The sequence below is a fragment of the Barbatula barbatula genome (genome assembly GCF_947034865.1).
Source record: "Barbatula barbatula genome assembly, chromosome: 15".
NCBI lineage: Eukaryota > Metazoa > Chordata > Actinopteri > Cypriniformes > Nemacheilidae > Barbatula > Barbatula barbatula.
In genome coordinates this window covers 2,824,630-2,842,180 of record NC_136778.1, presented here as the reverse complement: position 1 = coordinate 2,842,180, position 17,551 = coordinate 2,824,630, and the positions used below count along the sequence as shown (strand labels likewise).

At 38.6% G+C, this 17,551-nt stretch overlaps 2 protein-coding genes across 2 annotated transcripts; one reads left to right on the top strand and one right to left on the bottom strand.

The window, feature by feature from the left end:
- Positions 1-264: 264 nt before the first annotated feature.
- On the top strand, positions 265-4,989 carry trmt6 (tRNA methyltransferase 6 non-catalytic subunit). The gene is made up of 11 exons (XM_079474191.1): positions 265-565; positions 1,313-1,452; positions 1,529-1,638; positions 1,728-1,819; positions 1,911-1,994; positions 2,075-2,199; positions 2,350-2,675; positions 3,238-3,323; positions 3,468-3,570; positions 3,949-4,035; positions 4,214-4,989. Exons 1-11 carry the CDS (start codon positions 456-458, stop codon positions 4,364-4,366), a joined length of 1,416 nt encoding a protein of 471 aa, XP_079330317.1. The 5' UTR covers positions 265-455; the 3' UTR covers positions 4,367-4,989.
- On the bottom strand, positions 4,638-8,946 carry chgb (chromogranin B). The gene is made up of 5 exons (XM_079474190.1): positions 8,746-8,946; positions 8,507-8,553; positions 8,339-8,432; positions 6,683-7,941; positions 4,638-5,089 (listed from the first exon to the last, which is right to left on the bottom strand). The coding sequence occupies exons 1-5, from the start codon at positions 8,789-8,791 to the stop codon at positions 5,030-5,032; spliced, it is 1,506 nt and encodes a 501-aa protein (XP_079330316.1). The 5' UTR covers positions 8,792-8,946; the 3' UTR covers positions 4,638-5,029.
- Positions 8,947-17,551: the final 8,605 nt, after the last annotated feature.

Genomic DNA, 17,551 nt, shown 5'->3' with positions numbered 1-17,551 from the left:
GCTGTGACCAAAGATCGTTTAAGGAAAGTCGCTGCACTAGCACTTCGAAATTAAACATGTCATTAAACCGTTCCTTTAGCTCGAATTAGGCTAAACGATAACAAATAGCATTTTTCCATTCACTGGTCCTTTATCGTCATCGTCTTCACGACCGGAAGGCTAATTTGTAGAAAAAGCCGGGACTTCCGTCTCCCGTTGCACTTTTCACCATTTGTTGTGATAAACTGCGGCGCCTTGTTAATGTGCGATCGTCTTTGGTTTGTCACTGGAAATCAGCGATCGATTAATCGGTCTGTTTAAGCAGGAAATGACAGAACACACGTGCGAAGAAGAGCATAGCATGAATGAAATACTGTTGTTGCTAATCACTTAAATTACCGCATTAGTGTTGGGTTTGAGTGTAAAGTAGTTTATAAACATCGTGTCACCGGGCATTATCCTCATTGTTGTGGTAAATGGCGGAGTGTGTAGAAGACAATGATGCGGAGAGCAGAATCAGTTATGGAGATTATATTGTGCTGAAGAGAGGAGACGTCTTCAAATCTGTGCAGGTCGAGAATAAAAAGTGAGTTTGACTGAAGATTAAAGACAACAAACGTTACTTTAGTTAAATATGACCCCTCGTATGACGTTAAATCTAAACGTTTTGCAGGTTGTACAGACGAGGGCTTAATGTTCTTCATACAGTGAGGTCCAAAAGTCTGAGGACGATTTAGGAAACGATTTCAAAGAAGGACATTTGTGTCAATATTTTAAAATCTTTAAAGAAAAGTGATGCATTTTCTTGCTTAAGATGCAAGACGTGTTCCCATGTGTCCCATTTGCAACACTTATCATGTGAATACTGCTTATGAATCTCTAAATTTACAATTAAAATATGAAATGAAGGTTTTAGACTTCTGGATATTTAAGGGGAAAATGAAATTTCAAGTTTTTGTCATGCACAACATTTGTATAAATGCTTAATGTGAGTTTTGCTCTTTTTAAAGGAGCTTTTAGCAGTAGACAATGACATAAAGACATGTAAGGAAGATGCATGGAATTGCATAATTGCCCATAAACAACAATAATATTAGTATTTGTGCAAGTGTGCATTTAAAGTGCACATGCTCATTGTGAAGTGCGCAATGCATGTAAAAAGCAAATTCTTACTGGAAACAGTCAAATGTATGTGAGCAAACAAACAGTCCAAAGTCATAGTAAGGACCAGGTTAAAAGAATGATCATGATCTGATATTTCTGACAAAATAGTTTTACAAAGTATTTAAGATGCCTGTTGACATGAGTGTCTGTGTGTTGTGCTCTGTACAAGAAAGGTGATTTTTGAGAAGCAATGGTTCTTCTTGGATAATGCAGTCGGTCAGCTGCACGGGACGATGTTTGAAATCGAAGCCGGTGGTTCGCTCCGAGTAAAGATGGTGAAGCGTGCCGGGAGCTCTTTGAGTAATGATGGTATGGATCTTTCATGCTGTGATCGGTTTAATAGGTTGTATTTTGAAGTGAAGTTTGTATTTTGCTCCCGTTGTAGATTCAAAGGAAGCAGGCCAAGATAACAGACATATCGTGGATGACGGCAGATCACAAAAACTGACCAGGGATGATATCGAAACGCTGAAAGAGCAAGGGTTAAAGGGCCAGGTGTGTACCGTACAGATCTCAGAGAAGTCATTTGTGTAAGACAGTTAAGAAAACGTCTTAATCATCCTGGATTTCTTGAACTTCTTAAGGAGATTGTTCAGCAGCTCATAGACAACAGCACGACATTCAAGGACAAAACTGAATTCGCTCAGCAGAAATACATCAAGAAGAAAAAGAGAAAGTGAGATCAATTTATTTTCATGATGAATTTTATCCCGCTCTCATGAAAGGATGTTGATGGGGCTGTCATTTTTCTGTTTTTAATCACACAGGTATGAAAGCGATATTACAGTTCTAAAACCCTCCACTCGACTCCTCGCCATGATGTACCACGGCAGAGAACCAGGAAAAATATGGTATGTCAGAAGAACCACAACTATATAAGTGCATTTGAAATGTCAGAAAATAAATGAATATTTTCTTGTGCACTTTTTAGTCACCTGCGCTATGATACTCTAGCACAAATGCTTACTTTGGGTAACATCCATGCTAGCAGTAAGATCATTGTTTTTGAGACCTGCGCCGGACTTGTTCTTGGTTCTGTGATGGAGAGGATGGGAGGTAGTCACACTTCTTGCTTACCTTTCACTTTTTATTTAAAGGCAAAAGCATTCTTGCATTCTCATTCTGCACATCTACCTATCCCTATCGTTCATTTGAACCCGTGTCAGTCTCGCTGCATTACGTTAATGTTGTGTGTCTGTCTCTCAGGTTATGGCTCAGTGATTCAGATGTATCCCGGCGGCGGGCCAACCAGAGCTGGCATGGAGAGTTTTGGTTTTCCGTCACACTTCCATGAGACGCTGCACGAGTTTCCGATGTGTAAGGTAAATGCTCTGCTGGCGGGAACGCTGGATTTATCAGAGAAGGACACGGACTCTCGGACCGATGGGAGCAGGGACGGACTGGTGGATTCTTCTCAGAAAACCTCAGGTGTGTTAGTGGAAGGAAACCCGGAACCTCAGAGCATGGAAGTCAGCATTGACCCAGAAGAGGAAATAAAGAGAGCAGAGAGAGAGAAACTGAGACAACAGCGGGTAGGAGTTTTTCCTTGATCACATTATGGTCGGCTGTTTTTGCCGCTGCGATGCTTTTGAAATGTACAGATTTTGCTACAGATTTAATTCAACAATCGGGTTATTTAGTTCTGCTTGTGTTTACACATTTCGTTGTTTTAACCTAGTCGTAGATTATGTTGGTTTAATCAAGATCCGTCATAAAATTATTAAACACTATAGTTCTTCAAACAAAAGAGAGAAAGAAACACCAAACGTTTAAATACTTATATTATTTTAAATTATTTTTTCATATGAATCATATTGAAATTATATTAAATAAGTAATAATTCAACTATAAATATCAACTATGGGCAAAATGTTGTCCCATTTGTGATACAGATTTCTCCTCGTAGTGCAAAAAAAACCAACCAGACACGATTCTCTTGCGTATGCGTAGTGTGTTGGACATGAAAAGCAGATACGGCAGTTCGAGTGTGAAAAGCAAGATTTAATTAATTCCAGAGGGCCAATTTCATACGTGCTGGTCCAAATCAGAGAACTTTGAAGACTTTTGTTTAATTAACGTATCTGAATCTAAAAGGCACAAGAAAAGAAAGTGAAGATGGAGGAAAGGAGGAAAAAACTGACCTCAGCTTCTGCACTGTTGCAGGGTCGAGATGCAGACGGGTATGTATTTGCATAATGCACATTCAATTTCGATTTATAATACATTCTATATCAGTTCAGTCTATTAGTTCAAACTGATTAATTTGTTGTTACAACGTTATAGTTCTTTTCAGTTTCAGTCATATCTTATTTTGTTTGTTTCAGGTTGGTCATTGCTAGTCGCTTCCACCCTTGTCCCGCGTTAATGTGTCTGCTGAAGTTTGTAGCACCATCACGGCCGTTCGTAGTGTACTGCCAGTACAGAGAGGTAAAAACTTCTTTAGTTATAACTATCTTTTAGAAGAAAGATGCTATGTATACTTTGTATAAAATTAAGCGTGTCAGCTACAAAAGGATGTATCCCTAGATGAACTTTGGCTGCTTTTATAGTTTTTATCATCATAGATTGTGTCTTGCTTATTGAGGGCATCATTCTTTGTAGAGCTACTTTGGAGCGATATGTATCGTGGATAGTCCTATACGAATAAAATAGTGTTATTTTCCTTTTTTTTTTTTTAAATATACTAACCAAGTGCAGTGTGACCAGTAGCTGGCAAAAATGAAACAGACCTAAAAGTGCTGTATAAACATAGAAACAAGTGAACCTGAAGTCTGGAGTGTTTAGTTTGTGATCTCTCTCGTACAGCCTCTGATCGAGTGTTATACAAAGCTCAGGGAACAAGGCGGAACGATAAACCTCAGATTAACAGATTCCTGGATCAGGCATTACCAGGTAATTCCTCTTTCCTGTCACACATCACATCGGTAGGGATTTTACAGTGTTGTTTACACTGTGGGAGTCAGTTTTCATGCTTCATGTTTATTACAAGGAAGTTTTTCACGTAGTACAATGCAAATTTTAATCTTATTCCCCTACAAGTTTTTTATAATTTTATATTATAATTTTCCAGGTGTTGCCCAACAGAACCCATCCAGTGCTGCTCATGAGTGGAGGCGGCGGGTATCTCCTCTCCGGGACCACGGTTGCCAAATCTGTTATTAAACAGAAATCAGAGGAGCCAGCTGCCAAGAGGCTAAAACTGGATGAGAAAAGTCCATCATAAGACTTATTTAAATGAGAGGATCACTATTTTGATTTGCGTTTACCTAGAAAATGTCTGAATGTTTTGACAGGATCAAAAAACGCCAGTATCTACTTTATTTTCTGTATCGGTTGCAAGAGTTCATTTTTTATTTTTGTCTTGCGTCAAGCTGCAGGAATTTTACAGTCTGTCTGTCTTATTTATTTTTTAGCTCGATTTTTAGCACCATTAAGTTTTATTCAGGAATAGGTTTAGTAAATCATCGCTTAAGCAAACGCTAAATTGTGTTTTTATCATTTGTTTATTAGATGCAAACAGTCAGGAATGCAGAGAATCTATTAAACAACAGCGATTGTGAAACACGTACTGAAACTTGAACATCGATTAGCATGCTGTTAAACGCCTCATTTCAGATTTGCAAGTCATATTATACAGGCATTTTGTTTTCTCTGATCATTTAGAATAAGCAATAAAGATAAAAAGGATATCACCAAGCATATATTTTTTACATCTACACTGTATTCTTGTTTCTCACTTTCACATTAAACATACACTGACTCACGAACAGTCAAAGTCTAATACAGTTGTTGTAGATTGACATAAAATAATGCATTCATCTAAAGCATCCCTGGACGACACATGTCAAGCTGATGGGGAAACAGGCAGCGGAGGAAGGATAACGGTTCATGCCTGGTTCTCTTTCATCTGTTGATCCACAGAGGCCAGTTTCTCGAGTTCTTTCTGCTAAAAAAGGAAACACAAATTTAGGTACATTGCCCTCAACTGGAAATCTTTAACGTTTTCCAGTTCAAGATAACATACGCAACATATTTAATTAAAGGTATAGTCCACCTAAATGTGTATATATAAATGTAATAGTTTTATATCCCTTTAAAATGAATTTTAAGTTGGATTCATGTTTATATTTAAAAGCCATTAACTCAATGTTACGTTTTAGATTTGCATCGTATCTTTCACTTTGGTGGAGTTTCCAATAAAAGAAAATCAGATGTCAAGCCATAAGTGATCTCAAACTCATTCTCTAGGGGCCGCAAACACCAACCCCTGGGCAGAAACTAGCTTGTTTATCGTGACTACATAAATACGAATTCTCCCATTCTCGGTGATGTAGAGAAAAGATTATACCATTCTACTGTGATGTGAAATGTTTCTTTATGTGTCCCGTCCCTCTGCAATCTCGAAGTAATGGTGATTTCTACATAGTTTCAGCTGAACACTTATTGACTAACCTCAATGTCTTTGCTATAAGGGAGCGTTTGACAAAAGCGGTCATTAGAGAGATATTGATGTATTACCACCTTTTAAGCCCAGGACGAGCAGATGCATTAAAGTAGGGTTACAGCTTCCCCACATCCTCTCTCTCTCTCTATTTCTGTCACAACTCATCCATGCTCGTCCACACACAAACTACTTCAGGCAGTGAATCTGGCCTTGGTTTTGCTTCTTAGGAAGCAATTCTGTGGCTGTTATTTGCAGGTAAATCATGTTTCGCATTTGTCCCTGCGTAGTCCTTTCATCTCAGAGTAATGCTTGTTTTTCTACTGCTCTGTGTTTAGTATTCTCTTTCACAAATTGTCATTTTCATCCTATTGTTTAAAATCTGAATGCTTTCATCTCTTCTGTCAATTACAAAAGATGGTTAGCTGTGTTCATGCTGCTCTTTTTCATTCAATAAAGTCAAACCGAACCAGAAAATCGCAACGTTCATGCGGTGGTTCTGTGTGAGGATGCTTCACGATGCCGTAGATTAAGCTTTTTTGTCTAAATGGTTTCATGAAAATCCTTTAACATCTGAATTATGAGAGGTAAGAAAGAGATGGTTCTTAAAAGAGCCTTTGAAAAATGGTTCTTCTATATAATCGCTGTGAAGAACCTTTCAAGCTTCACAGCGTTGCCATTGAAAAACCATTTTAGGTTCCACAAAGAACCCCTCAGTCAGAGATTCTTTAAAGAATCATCTCTTTCTTACCTTTCATAATCTGAAGAAGCTTTTTTTGCCTTTTGTGAGAAAAATATTCTTTAGATGTTAAAGGTTCTTTATGGAGCCAATCAGCCAAAAAAATGTTATAGCGTCTTGAAGGCAAGTTTTATCCACAGTTTTCATTGTAGCATCCCTTGTCAAACGTGTCATGTCAGTTTTGACATAAGTGACTTAGGGGCGTCATTAATGATTACGACACACCAAATGCAAAAGTTATGTAATATTTTCTACTCATTTGTACATTTTAAAGCTAGACTTCGTATAAAAGAACAGCGTGAACATAAAGCTAAACATAATACATTGCGGGATGCTATTACAAGTGTCGGGACCTGTACCTCTTCTGGTGTGAGAAGCTTCTGATCACGTGACTCCTGATAGGCCACGCCCCTTTTGTACCGAAGCGTCTCGGCGACCTCTTCTAGTTTACTGTAGGGATGCTGATCACTCTCTTGATTTCTCTTGTACCAGGCTGGATGGTAAAATCCTCTGTAAATCCATGGAGAGCGTTTGTCGTACACGTCGCCGTTGTTCTGTAGACGTTCCTCTAACTCGTTCTTTTTCTTGGCGAGATACTTCAGGGCGTCTTCTCGCTCCTCATCCTCCTCCAGGCTGTTCGATCTATATTTCTTTTCATTCAGCTCTCGACTAATTTTCTCCTCTTCCTCTTCTTCGGGAGAACGGTGCTGGAAGGGCTTGGATGCATCTGTGATCGGCTCCTCATCTTCTAATTCTTCGGAGTCTGCGCGCTTATGATGAAGTTTCTTCTTATGATGGTACCTATGGGTGGGTTTCCAGTATCGTTTTTCCTCGTTTATCTCTTCGGACCCCTCGTCCTCGGATGTCCCGTGGTTTCTTTTGTTGATGTAAGTTGGGAAGTCTTCTTGACTTCTGTAGTAGTCTTCATCATCTAAGTCCTCACTTCGCTTGTGGTGCTTTTTCTTGTGGTGGTATCTGTGTGATGGTTTCCAGATTCGCTTCTCTCTGTCCTCTTCTTCATCATCTTCCTCCTCGTGGTCTCGTTTGTGGGTGTAGCTCGGGAAGTCTTCTTGGCTTCTGTCGTAGTCTGGATCTTCACGTTTGTTTTTGCCTGTTAGAAGGTGGCTCCTTGTGTACGGGTACGAAGGGAATTCCTCCTGGCTGCGTTCCTCGTCAGGATTATCACGCTTTTGATGGTGGAAGATGGAATAATGTCTTTTCTTCTGGGGAAATTCTTCTTGGCTTCTCTCATCCTCAGTGTCTTTTTTATATTTGCTGCTTCTTTTGTAGATGTCCGGGAAGTCTTCTTGGCTTCGTTCATCTTCCCCTTCATCAAGTTTTTCTCTGATTCTTCTTTTAATGTAACTTGGAAATTCTTCCTGGCTTCGTTCATCTTCCGGTTCGTCAAGATCGTCTCTGATTCTTCTTTTCATGAAACTGGGGAACTCTTCCTGGCTCCGCTCTTCATGCATCTCCTCCCGTTTGACTGCATCAGCTTTGAGTAGATCCTCAATGATCTCCTCTTTGACTTTAGACTCTCCTCTTGGTCCTTTCTCCTCACGTGTCAGTTCAACAGTGTCCTCATCGCCCGTTTTCTCATCTTTAAAACGACCTGAAGCTAAATTCAAGGATAAAAACAAGCGAGCAACACATTAATACATAAATACAGTATGTACATCGTAACTGATTTTTATTCCATTTCTCGCGCATGGAATCAAGCCCATTGACCCATCCAACAAGCACGATATACTGAGGCTAGTAATGATGATGATAATGAAGTCTGACTGTTCACTGACTCTACATTGAAATGCATGATCAAGAAAAAACGCTTAAGAAAATAATGGTTTACTGAATGGGTAGATTTGATATTTTAACGTGTTGAACATCAAATCCATTTCATTGTAGCAACCTGAGCATATTTCACACCTAGTCGCAAGCAGTAAACAAATCACTGTTACATAAATGGTTTCATTCTCTGGAGCAAAAAAGACAACACGGCACAAACAACAAAGTACCTGTCTTAAAGATGCTGTTGCATTCTGGATGCAGTTGAGTACCGTCTGTTTTATACAGTGCTTTTGAAAGGATCTGAACCAGACACCTGGTAAGCTGAAATGAAAGTACAACTTCAACGATTAGAAAAAGAAATGCATTGTTTCAGAGATAGAGAAGCTATAACATACCAAGTCCTCTCTCCTCGCATTCTGCTCAACTGGTATGGACTTCACATCTAGAATTGTACATCAGAGTATGAAAAATGTGCAAATCGTAATGCTCAATTGTTAATTATATCCTGTGCTTTAATCATCGTTGAAGTATATGGCCATCGTGATGTACTCCTGCAGTAAACTGTCGTGGTGCTGACCGTGGTGCTGAAGTGATTTACACAAATATGATGCATGTGCACGAGGCTCTTACTCACCCGCAGAGAGGAACGCAACAAAGGACACCAAAAGCACAAACTTCATTGTTTCTGTTGTCGATGTTGTCCGAAAAGGATGATGTCTTGTTTGCAGTCTCCGTTCCGCGTCCTGCAGCTCGGAGCGCGCGATGCGTCTGTGATGCGCGATGTGGGACACGGAGGACCACAGCTCGTGAGTTCGTGGGCTGCTTGCGTCACGCCCCGTGTGAATCCTCAACGAGACCTTACTTTAAATGGGCGGTCTGTAACCAAATTTTCCACTTAACCTATAGATTATTTGATTCAGCTCTGGGGGACGCGCATTGCATTTGATGTATTTGGCAACATCCATTATACGTGACATAAATGCCGTGATTTTATGTAATTTAAGAAAATGTACGTGGGTTTTATTTCAGTAAAAGGGTTTTGGTTTTGCTTACATTAACGTATTAATCGCATGACCATGGTTTCACTTCAAATACCATATCGTGAGACAATTACACATTTGTGGTTATTATGTTTTTTCTGACATTTTATTCTTAAACCGAAGTAAAGTTCCGTTGCATAAAACAGTAGCCATTGGATAACCAGGCTTTATAGTGCACGATTTTTAGTAAAGTCGTATGCGTAAAAACGCACCGCTTACAAATCTATTTTGTATTTTGCTTTGTTCATAACTTTTATAGATGAGATCAATTTTAGTTCTTACAAAGTAAAGTTGCTTTAACATAAAGTTATTCGACTTAAAGGAGTAAAGTAGGACACAGCATGCTATTTAAAATGTTATTATTTAATGAAGAAAGATGTCAACAATATTAGCCTATGCGTTCACTTCATTAATGTTCTTATTTAATGAAGAAATATGTCAACAATATTATGCGTTCACTTCATTAAGTTTTGTCCATTAAATTAAAATATGAATGCAATTATGAATGTTCGATTTTAACTTGATATTGGACATGCGCAATCTTCTTTTTATTCATTATTCTCAAATCCAGCTGAGGAAGATTGTGTTTTTTCTTTCACACATTATAAATAATCACCGATTTGCACATAAAACCTTCTTATTTGTTTTCTCCCTAACAAATATGCTATTGGTTAGATTGTCAGCTCAAGCAGTGATAAATGTATTTCATTAAAAGACAGCATATAAAGTCTCATACATGATAATGGTATCGCCCTATCATACTGTCTTATAGGCCTACTAATGGATGTGGAACACGCACTTCTTAACAGCTATACATGATGCAGGTTTAACCTTTTAACCTGATTAAAATCTGCAGCATCCCAGTATTTATCGTGTTTAATGTCACCCCTGTCTCTCCCCTGGAAAAAGCCGAACCCCGGCACTGGCATGTGGTGCATAACATCCATCATGCTTCAATTCTGCCACAAAACTTGTAAAACCTGAATGCGATGAGTTATGAAGGTATCTCGCCCTTCAAATCCCTCTTCATAATTTATTCAGTCAAAGCAAGTGAAGCTATAAAGTGTCCCTGTGCATGTGTATTGAGAAGATTATAGCAAATGCATCAGGAAAAGCTTGAAAGAATGTGTTTGCTGTTGTTTGGTTTGTTTGGATTTACTCAAAATTTGCACGCAGAAACACAAGACTGTGACTATAGCATATGTCTGCACTTTGAGAGTTAGTGCTTTGATCTTCTATAGTGAAGCAAAGCATGGACCCGCGGTGGCCTTATCTCCTGGCTCCAGCGGAATATGAATTATATTGCTGGTGGTCCTTGTGAATAATGTTTTTTGAAGAGGGTGGGGAGTACCATAGCTGGTCACTTACTAGAGCTTTGTAAGCCCCTACTTCAGTCACAAAACAGGCTACGGCTGCAATGTCATAAACATACAACTGCCTACGATCTGTAAAAACAGTGTGAATTTAAATAGTTTTATTTCATTTTGTGCAGTGTGTAAAAACAACGTCTCGTGTTAATTCTGTTTTAAAATAGATTATTATATCCTATAGAAGAAAATTCTCTATAGATGACAAGTAACCAAGGCTGCCGTGAGCATATCCAAAATATCTAACTGAAATGGATTTAGTTTGGTGTTCTGTAGTTTACCGTTTGGAAGAACAAAACTAGATTCCAGTATTATTATTGACGATATAGCATTAAGAATTTCAAGTTATGTGAATTGCATTCATATTGAAATGGCAAAGTATCTTGGCAAAGTCTGAAACCAGACTTTTTTATTCCTATCATTAGTTTATACCTGATCTCACTTATGTGTGCCTTGTACATAGCTACTGTACATAAGAGAGAATGTCCTTTTGTTCCTGAAACCAAAATAAAAAGTAAAATAAAAATAATTTGCCAAAATATAACAGTGACCAAACAAACACTTGGTCCTGGACGCTTTTTGTGGGGTTTTTTCGGTCTTTTGAAAGGCTGCACAGCAAAGACACACGACTGCAGTCTATAATAGCACTGACAAGCACTCCTGCAGGTGCGCACTGAAAGCGCTGTGCTCTTTTATAGCGTTTGTGCATGAGAGAGGATGCCGTGACCTGGCTCTTTGTGTGCCGTGGGACTGCATAATCTCTCTTGTTTTGAAGAGCTGCACGGATATAGACTCCTTTTTAACTCTATGTCTATTTGTCTTCTTTTGATTTTCATCAGGCTGATCAGATGAAGCAAGTTCTGTTTATCGACATACAACCATTGCCCTTAGCTGAGAAACACACACAAGCAGGGCAAAAGTGAGACAGATGCTGGGTAAGTCTGCAAGCATCTGCAGCTCATCAGCCTTGAGTCCTGTTCTCATAACCCCTGAGAGCGCGAGATGAGACATATGTGTCTGTGAATCGAAACATTCAGACAGAATAAATAATGGAGACTACAACAGTCCGACTAAAGCAGACAGGAAAAAATGCCCAATAGACGATTTGATTAAAACCTGCTCCCAATGACCTTCATAATTCATCAAACACAAAGGCAGCAGGCGGCAACCCCTCCAAAAAACATAGTTTGACGCAATATGGTTTTCCATATAAAGAAACTAGTTAACGTGTTTATATTAGGAGCTGAAGGAAGAAAACATCTAAATGTATGAGATTTAGATTTAACTTAAATTGAACCTGAAAAAAGCAAACAACATCTGCACCAAAAATGATTTGAATTATAAAGCAAACGATTGTAACTAAAAAATTCTAATGTTTGTGTCTCGTGATTATTACGAGTTTATGATTAAAAAAAACATTTCAATAGATATCACAATAATATAATTATCTTGATATACTTGTCACGATAACTGTGTATTAAAAATCTGATATTGTGAAAGCCCGAATAACAAGAATATCTAACATGTGCTACAGATGCTTTGAAACCATGCACATTTTTAAAATGCACTGTAAAAATAAACTTGCATTGATTTAATTTTGACTCAGAGAATCACATTTTTGTAGATGTGAAAATATCTAACAATCATCAAAAGTTTCATTAAATCAAACTGTGATTATTGATACAGAGAATCTCAGAAGGGACAATCCGTCATGAGAAATGTAATCTTCGATGTGTTTTATGTAAAGCGAACCTGGAGAATGTTACCAGGTTACTGTACGACGAGGCCATTTATCACCAAATACTATAAGTGCAGTAAAATACATCAGTGCCGTAGTTTTAGCCTCAGTGTGTGACAGTTCTCAAATCTGTTTTATTTTAAAGTCAATGCTTGGATGCATAAGCAAGATTTAACATAAATTACATTTTAGGATAATGGTGACATCATCAAAAGCATAAAAAACTAATTTGGGAATTGCAGTGACCAAAATAAAAAAAGCCGCTTGCATAAATATTTCAAAACAATATCCATGAGAAACATAAATCTGGGTTTTCGTGTTCAAATTGAGACTTCAAACATCGCTACTTAATCTTCCGATTTGAATGTGGTTGGAAGAAAAAGTTCTAATGCAAAGGTCACAGATGTCTAAAGATTGTGAGAACAGACAATTGACTGACAGACAGATGAGATTGACAGCTGTGATAATCTCCGCCTGCAGTCATTAAAAGAATCTGATGAATTCAGTTCTCCAGAGACACAACAGTAGAAAAGAAAATCTAATACCAGCCGTCCACCCAATATCAGCCTATTACATGACTTAATTCAATCTATCCCAAATGTTTCAACATCCAAATGACCCACTGATCCACTTAAATTCATCCGTTACCCTTTGGGCGGCGTTTGTCGACTGAACCGATCCAGGTGCCCTATCCAAAATCGATCAGACGTTACAGATTACCTCTGTTCTCTGGATTACAATGAGAACTCAATGTGACAAAGGTGTTTAATTGAAGCCGACACAGAGATCTGACATTTGAACACTGTGCACACGACTGATCCCACATGCCTTGGGCGATGGGATGAGGAGCTATAAACATCGGCCTGATCTTTCAGGTTGACCTGCGGCTCTCATCCATGTGGAAAACTAAATGAAGAGAGAAAAAAATGTTAGACTGCATCATTCAATCGCAAGCCTGTTGGTGAAGATCTTAAAATGATGAGTGTTCGCCAGTGATGCTCTGGGGGACATGAAGTCTGAAGATACTGCCGTCAGGTAAACACTACACCTTTTAAAAGATCCCATTTGTCTGTAAAACACTAAAGTCATGACATGGCCAAAAGCGATGTCCAGCTTCGGTAAAATGCTAATATCGTGCAAGCTTCTGTAAAATACTAATATCGTGCAAATAAGGATTTGAGGAAATGAGCTCTCAAGCTTTTCTGTGATATAATAAACATGTAAACAATCACATCAAATGAATAATTCCAAATCTTTGAGCATTGAGCCCTATTATCCCTGAAAATACCAATGGAAACATGCAGGGAGGGTGAATCACATCACTTGTTCGTGTAAATGAAGGTGAACTGTATTTAATGAAATCTCATTCTCTTCATTTTGATGCTAGTTTAGTCTTTGTGTCGGTCACCAAAGCGACTGTGTATTATTTCTGTTGTCCGGTGTATGTGGGCCTGCTTATTTGTTCGCATACATAGTCTAAAGCCTCCTCTCGGCTCAAAATAACGTAAAGGTCACGCATAAAGGCTTGTCATCAAGCCCCGGTGTCTGATGTGCAAATGAACCGAACCGTCTGCGGCCCTGGACATGATTTCATGTGCAAATGGCCCATGAGTGATGTCAGACCCTTTATAATGACAGTCTCATCTGCATTAAAACCCTTTGTGCGGTGGAGTCTCCATCTTGCACACCTAAAAAATTCTAATGTTTGTGTCTCGAGTTTATGATTAAAAAAAACATTTCAATAGATATCACAATAATATAATTATCTTGATATATTTGTCACGATAACTGTGTATTGTGACACCGCACACCAGTCCATCTTAAGAGTTTGATCAAGGGTTCTAAATAGATTTTTGACATTTCAGAAGAAAACGTGGCACCAGGAGGATGGTGGTTTCCAGGAACACTGCTTTGCAAACTGATACTAGATTTGATCTTGCATTCGGGGAAATGTACATTTTGTGATGTTTTTACTTAAAAGAAAGAAAAAGCCATTTATCAATGGGCTAAAATAATCTAATTTTTCCTTTTGAATTATTATTTTCTTACACCACAGGCAAACATCTTCTTCTTTCGTTTTTTAAAGAACGTGTTTTGTGTTGGAAAACAAGACCATGTAAACCCTTCTGCCCCAAATCGCAAACTCCCATCTCCATGTCTTTATCATATTCTGGTTCCTACATGCAGGTCTCTCATTTAACGTGAGTTGTTTTTAACAATAGTGTCTGCAAGGAAACCAACCGTGAGTTTGATTGCCTAAGAAAAGAGGATTAGCAAGCACCACTTATTATGCAGTCAATTTCAAGACCATTCACGCATTATGCTGTCTTACCCCATAAATAATACTTAGCTAGTTTATTTACATTCCCTCTATGGGGTTCTTTGATAACTAAAGCATGGACTATAATTGCCCTCAGAGGAATCTCTGCATCACAACCGAATGAATCTAAGCAGCTTCCAATTGAACGCACAGCAATTCAATAAAAGAACAGCTTTAATAGTGATCTCTTATACTGCAGATTTGTTTCAAAATTAGCTCACACACATAACATGTCACAATGTCAAAGAGCCTTTTTAACTGTGTCAGCATGCTCTATATTTGCAGAACTGAAAATCCACCAAAATGAGGGGAATTATGTGTGGTTTCTCCCGTTTATTTAAAAAAGAAATGACTCTAATAGTTGTTGTTCCTGTCTGAAACAGCAGTATGATTCAATTGGATTACGGCCATGTACAAATCACGCCACTAGGTAGAGCTGGTTCCCCATTTACCAAGCTATCCAATTGTCAAATAGTCCAAATCTAAATCTCAGACACTTGCTAAACATACATGATACGTGACATACATGATGTGTCATTTTAAACCCTGTTGCTACTTACAAAGGTGTCTAGCTTTCTGGAGCACGGAACATCGCACAAACTCAGATCATCTTGTTCTCACAAAGCCACGTTCACACAAACACATTATTAAGTCTTTTCATTTTCTCCCTCTTTTTTAAAAATCCAAGAAAATAATCCCAGACGTGTTTTTTTCCTTTTGTGCGGGTTGGATGTGTGGGAGGGATGGGTGGGTGGACACTGTACTAATTACTCTCCAATAGCTGTTTCAGACACATCAACACAAGGGTAAACCAGCAGGAGGGTAAAGAGAGAGAAAGAGCAACAGACTGACTCATTCAATATTTATAATTCTGCAGTCTCATCCATTCAGATGTGCTAAGCACTGTCAAATAGCCAGCATTCGCCGGCCTGGGAGCAATAGCCTTCAGTTCAAAACATCCATTGTTTCCTACTTTTCAATAGCTTACATGGGCAACAGGAAAACCTACTGGTGCAGCAAACACCCGTCGCAATGAATTTAAGGGCAACGTTGTGCCAAACCTACACACAACTTAAAAGTATTGTTGTTATAGTCCACTCATTATTTGTTTATCCTTATATGTTCCCTTAGACTGCCTACTTCTGTAACACTGGCTGATCTCTGTTATGCAAGATTTTCCGGACATTGTTGTGTCCTCTAGCACTATAGCACCCCATTATGCAACCAGTTCTGAAAGTTGGTTTACAGGAAAAATCAATGTCTCTTGACTATTTCGACAGTAGAACTTATTTGATCAATTGTTGATTTTCAAATAAATGATGTATTGAAATGATTTGTTTGTGTGTTTTGCACTGTTGTGTAATTTCACAAACTCTGGATCAAACCGGTGTCGACCGAGAATGTGTATACCAAGTGTTGTTGTACAGCTAAACCTGATCTAAAACAGGTTGGTTTTGTCAACTCACAACTAACTCTGCAACTCTGTGTTTGTTCACCTCGTTTCGTGATACAGGCCACTGGGTATGTCACATAACCAAAACGTTCTTTAAACGGTAATGGCGGTGCGATTGAACACCCTGTTGTTGAGCTTGCTTTGAATTATTTTTGAATTATTTTAGGAGCCTACTGAAATCAGTATAAATACCTGTTGAATACTGCAAAACAGTTTTGCTTTGTTTGTTTGAACCTGTCCTGACAGTTACGTGTGTTTGATTTTGTTATTTTCTTTTCTTAGTCATTGTGTGACGTTATATGGATGGGAACAAGTAGAGCGCCTGCTTGTTATATCTCCTGTTTTGTCAATGACGCTGTGACTGTTCTCAAAAAACCAATATAATTCTTTCCTATTTTTGTGTACAGGAGCGGACGTGTCTAGGTCGGGCGGAATTTGGTGACGGTGCTTCTCTCATGAGTACTGTGCCATGTGAGTGTGTCCGCCCCGGGCGCTGCAGTGATAGCTGCCCACTGCTCCGGGTTTACGTGTGTTCACGACTTGCTGTGCGTGTGTTCACTAATCTCTGGACGGGTTAAATGCAGAGGTCACATTTCGAGTATGGGTCACTGTAACTGACAAATAAGTCCCTTTCATCATTGTGATGTGCCTGTTGTGCCCCATGTCCCGCCTCGGCTCCTGTCTCCTAGTTTTGGAAGTGCCTATTGGCACAGGTGATCCAACCTGTATTTTGTTGTTTTGATTTGATCTTTTATTATTTCCATCAGTCCTCTATTTTAATAAAAGTATCTATTTGTATACTCACGTCTCCTGAATGAACTGGATTAAGTATAAGTATCCTTTGATCGTCTCTGGCGATGCTCCAGGGTGGCGTAGTCGCTTTGTCTTCATTGGACAAATCATGCCTTCGGCACACTTAGTTGCTAGAGATAACCCACAATTCTTTGCGTCGGCCAACGTCTATTAAATATCCTGTCTGTTGAATAAACGGCAGCGGTCACACATTCAATCAAATATGTGGTGTTTTAACGTGATAAGTTTGCATTTTGTGTCACATTTTTTTGTATCTTAACAGGCAGATGTAGTAAATAGGTTTACAAGTGTTTATTGCTATTAACAGTAGGGCAAGATTTTTACATTTGTTTACATTTTGGCATTGTTTAGGGTAGAAAGTAACCTTCCAATCATGTAGAAAAAATGTGAGGTCATTTGACAGGTGTGTGAGTGCAAATTGTTGTCATAGCAAGTGCAAAGTTTCCTTTTCTTTTTATTGACAAAGATTAAACAATATATAACAACATACAAAACTCTCGTGGGAGAAAGTAAAAACTAATAAATCACAAAACAAAACAAAAACAAAGACTGGGAGCTACTTCAAAATACACAAGCCAAAGGCAAAGAGGCTAAAAGAAAATACAATTACAATTTGGAGCTGCACATAAAGGGGAGATAAATCAAAACAGTAGTTTCCTAAATATGTCACTGTACATTTTCCTTGCGATTTTTGATTTAATCTTTTTCA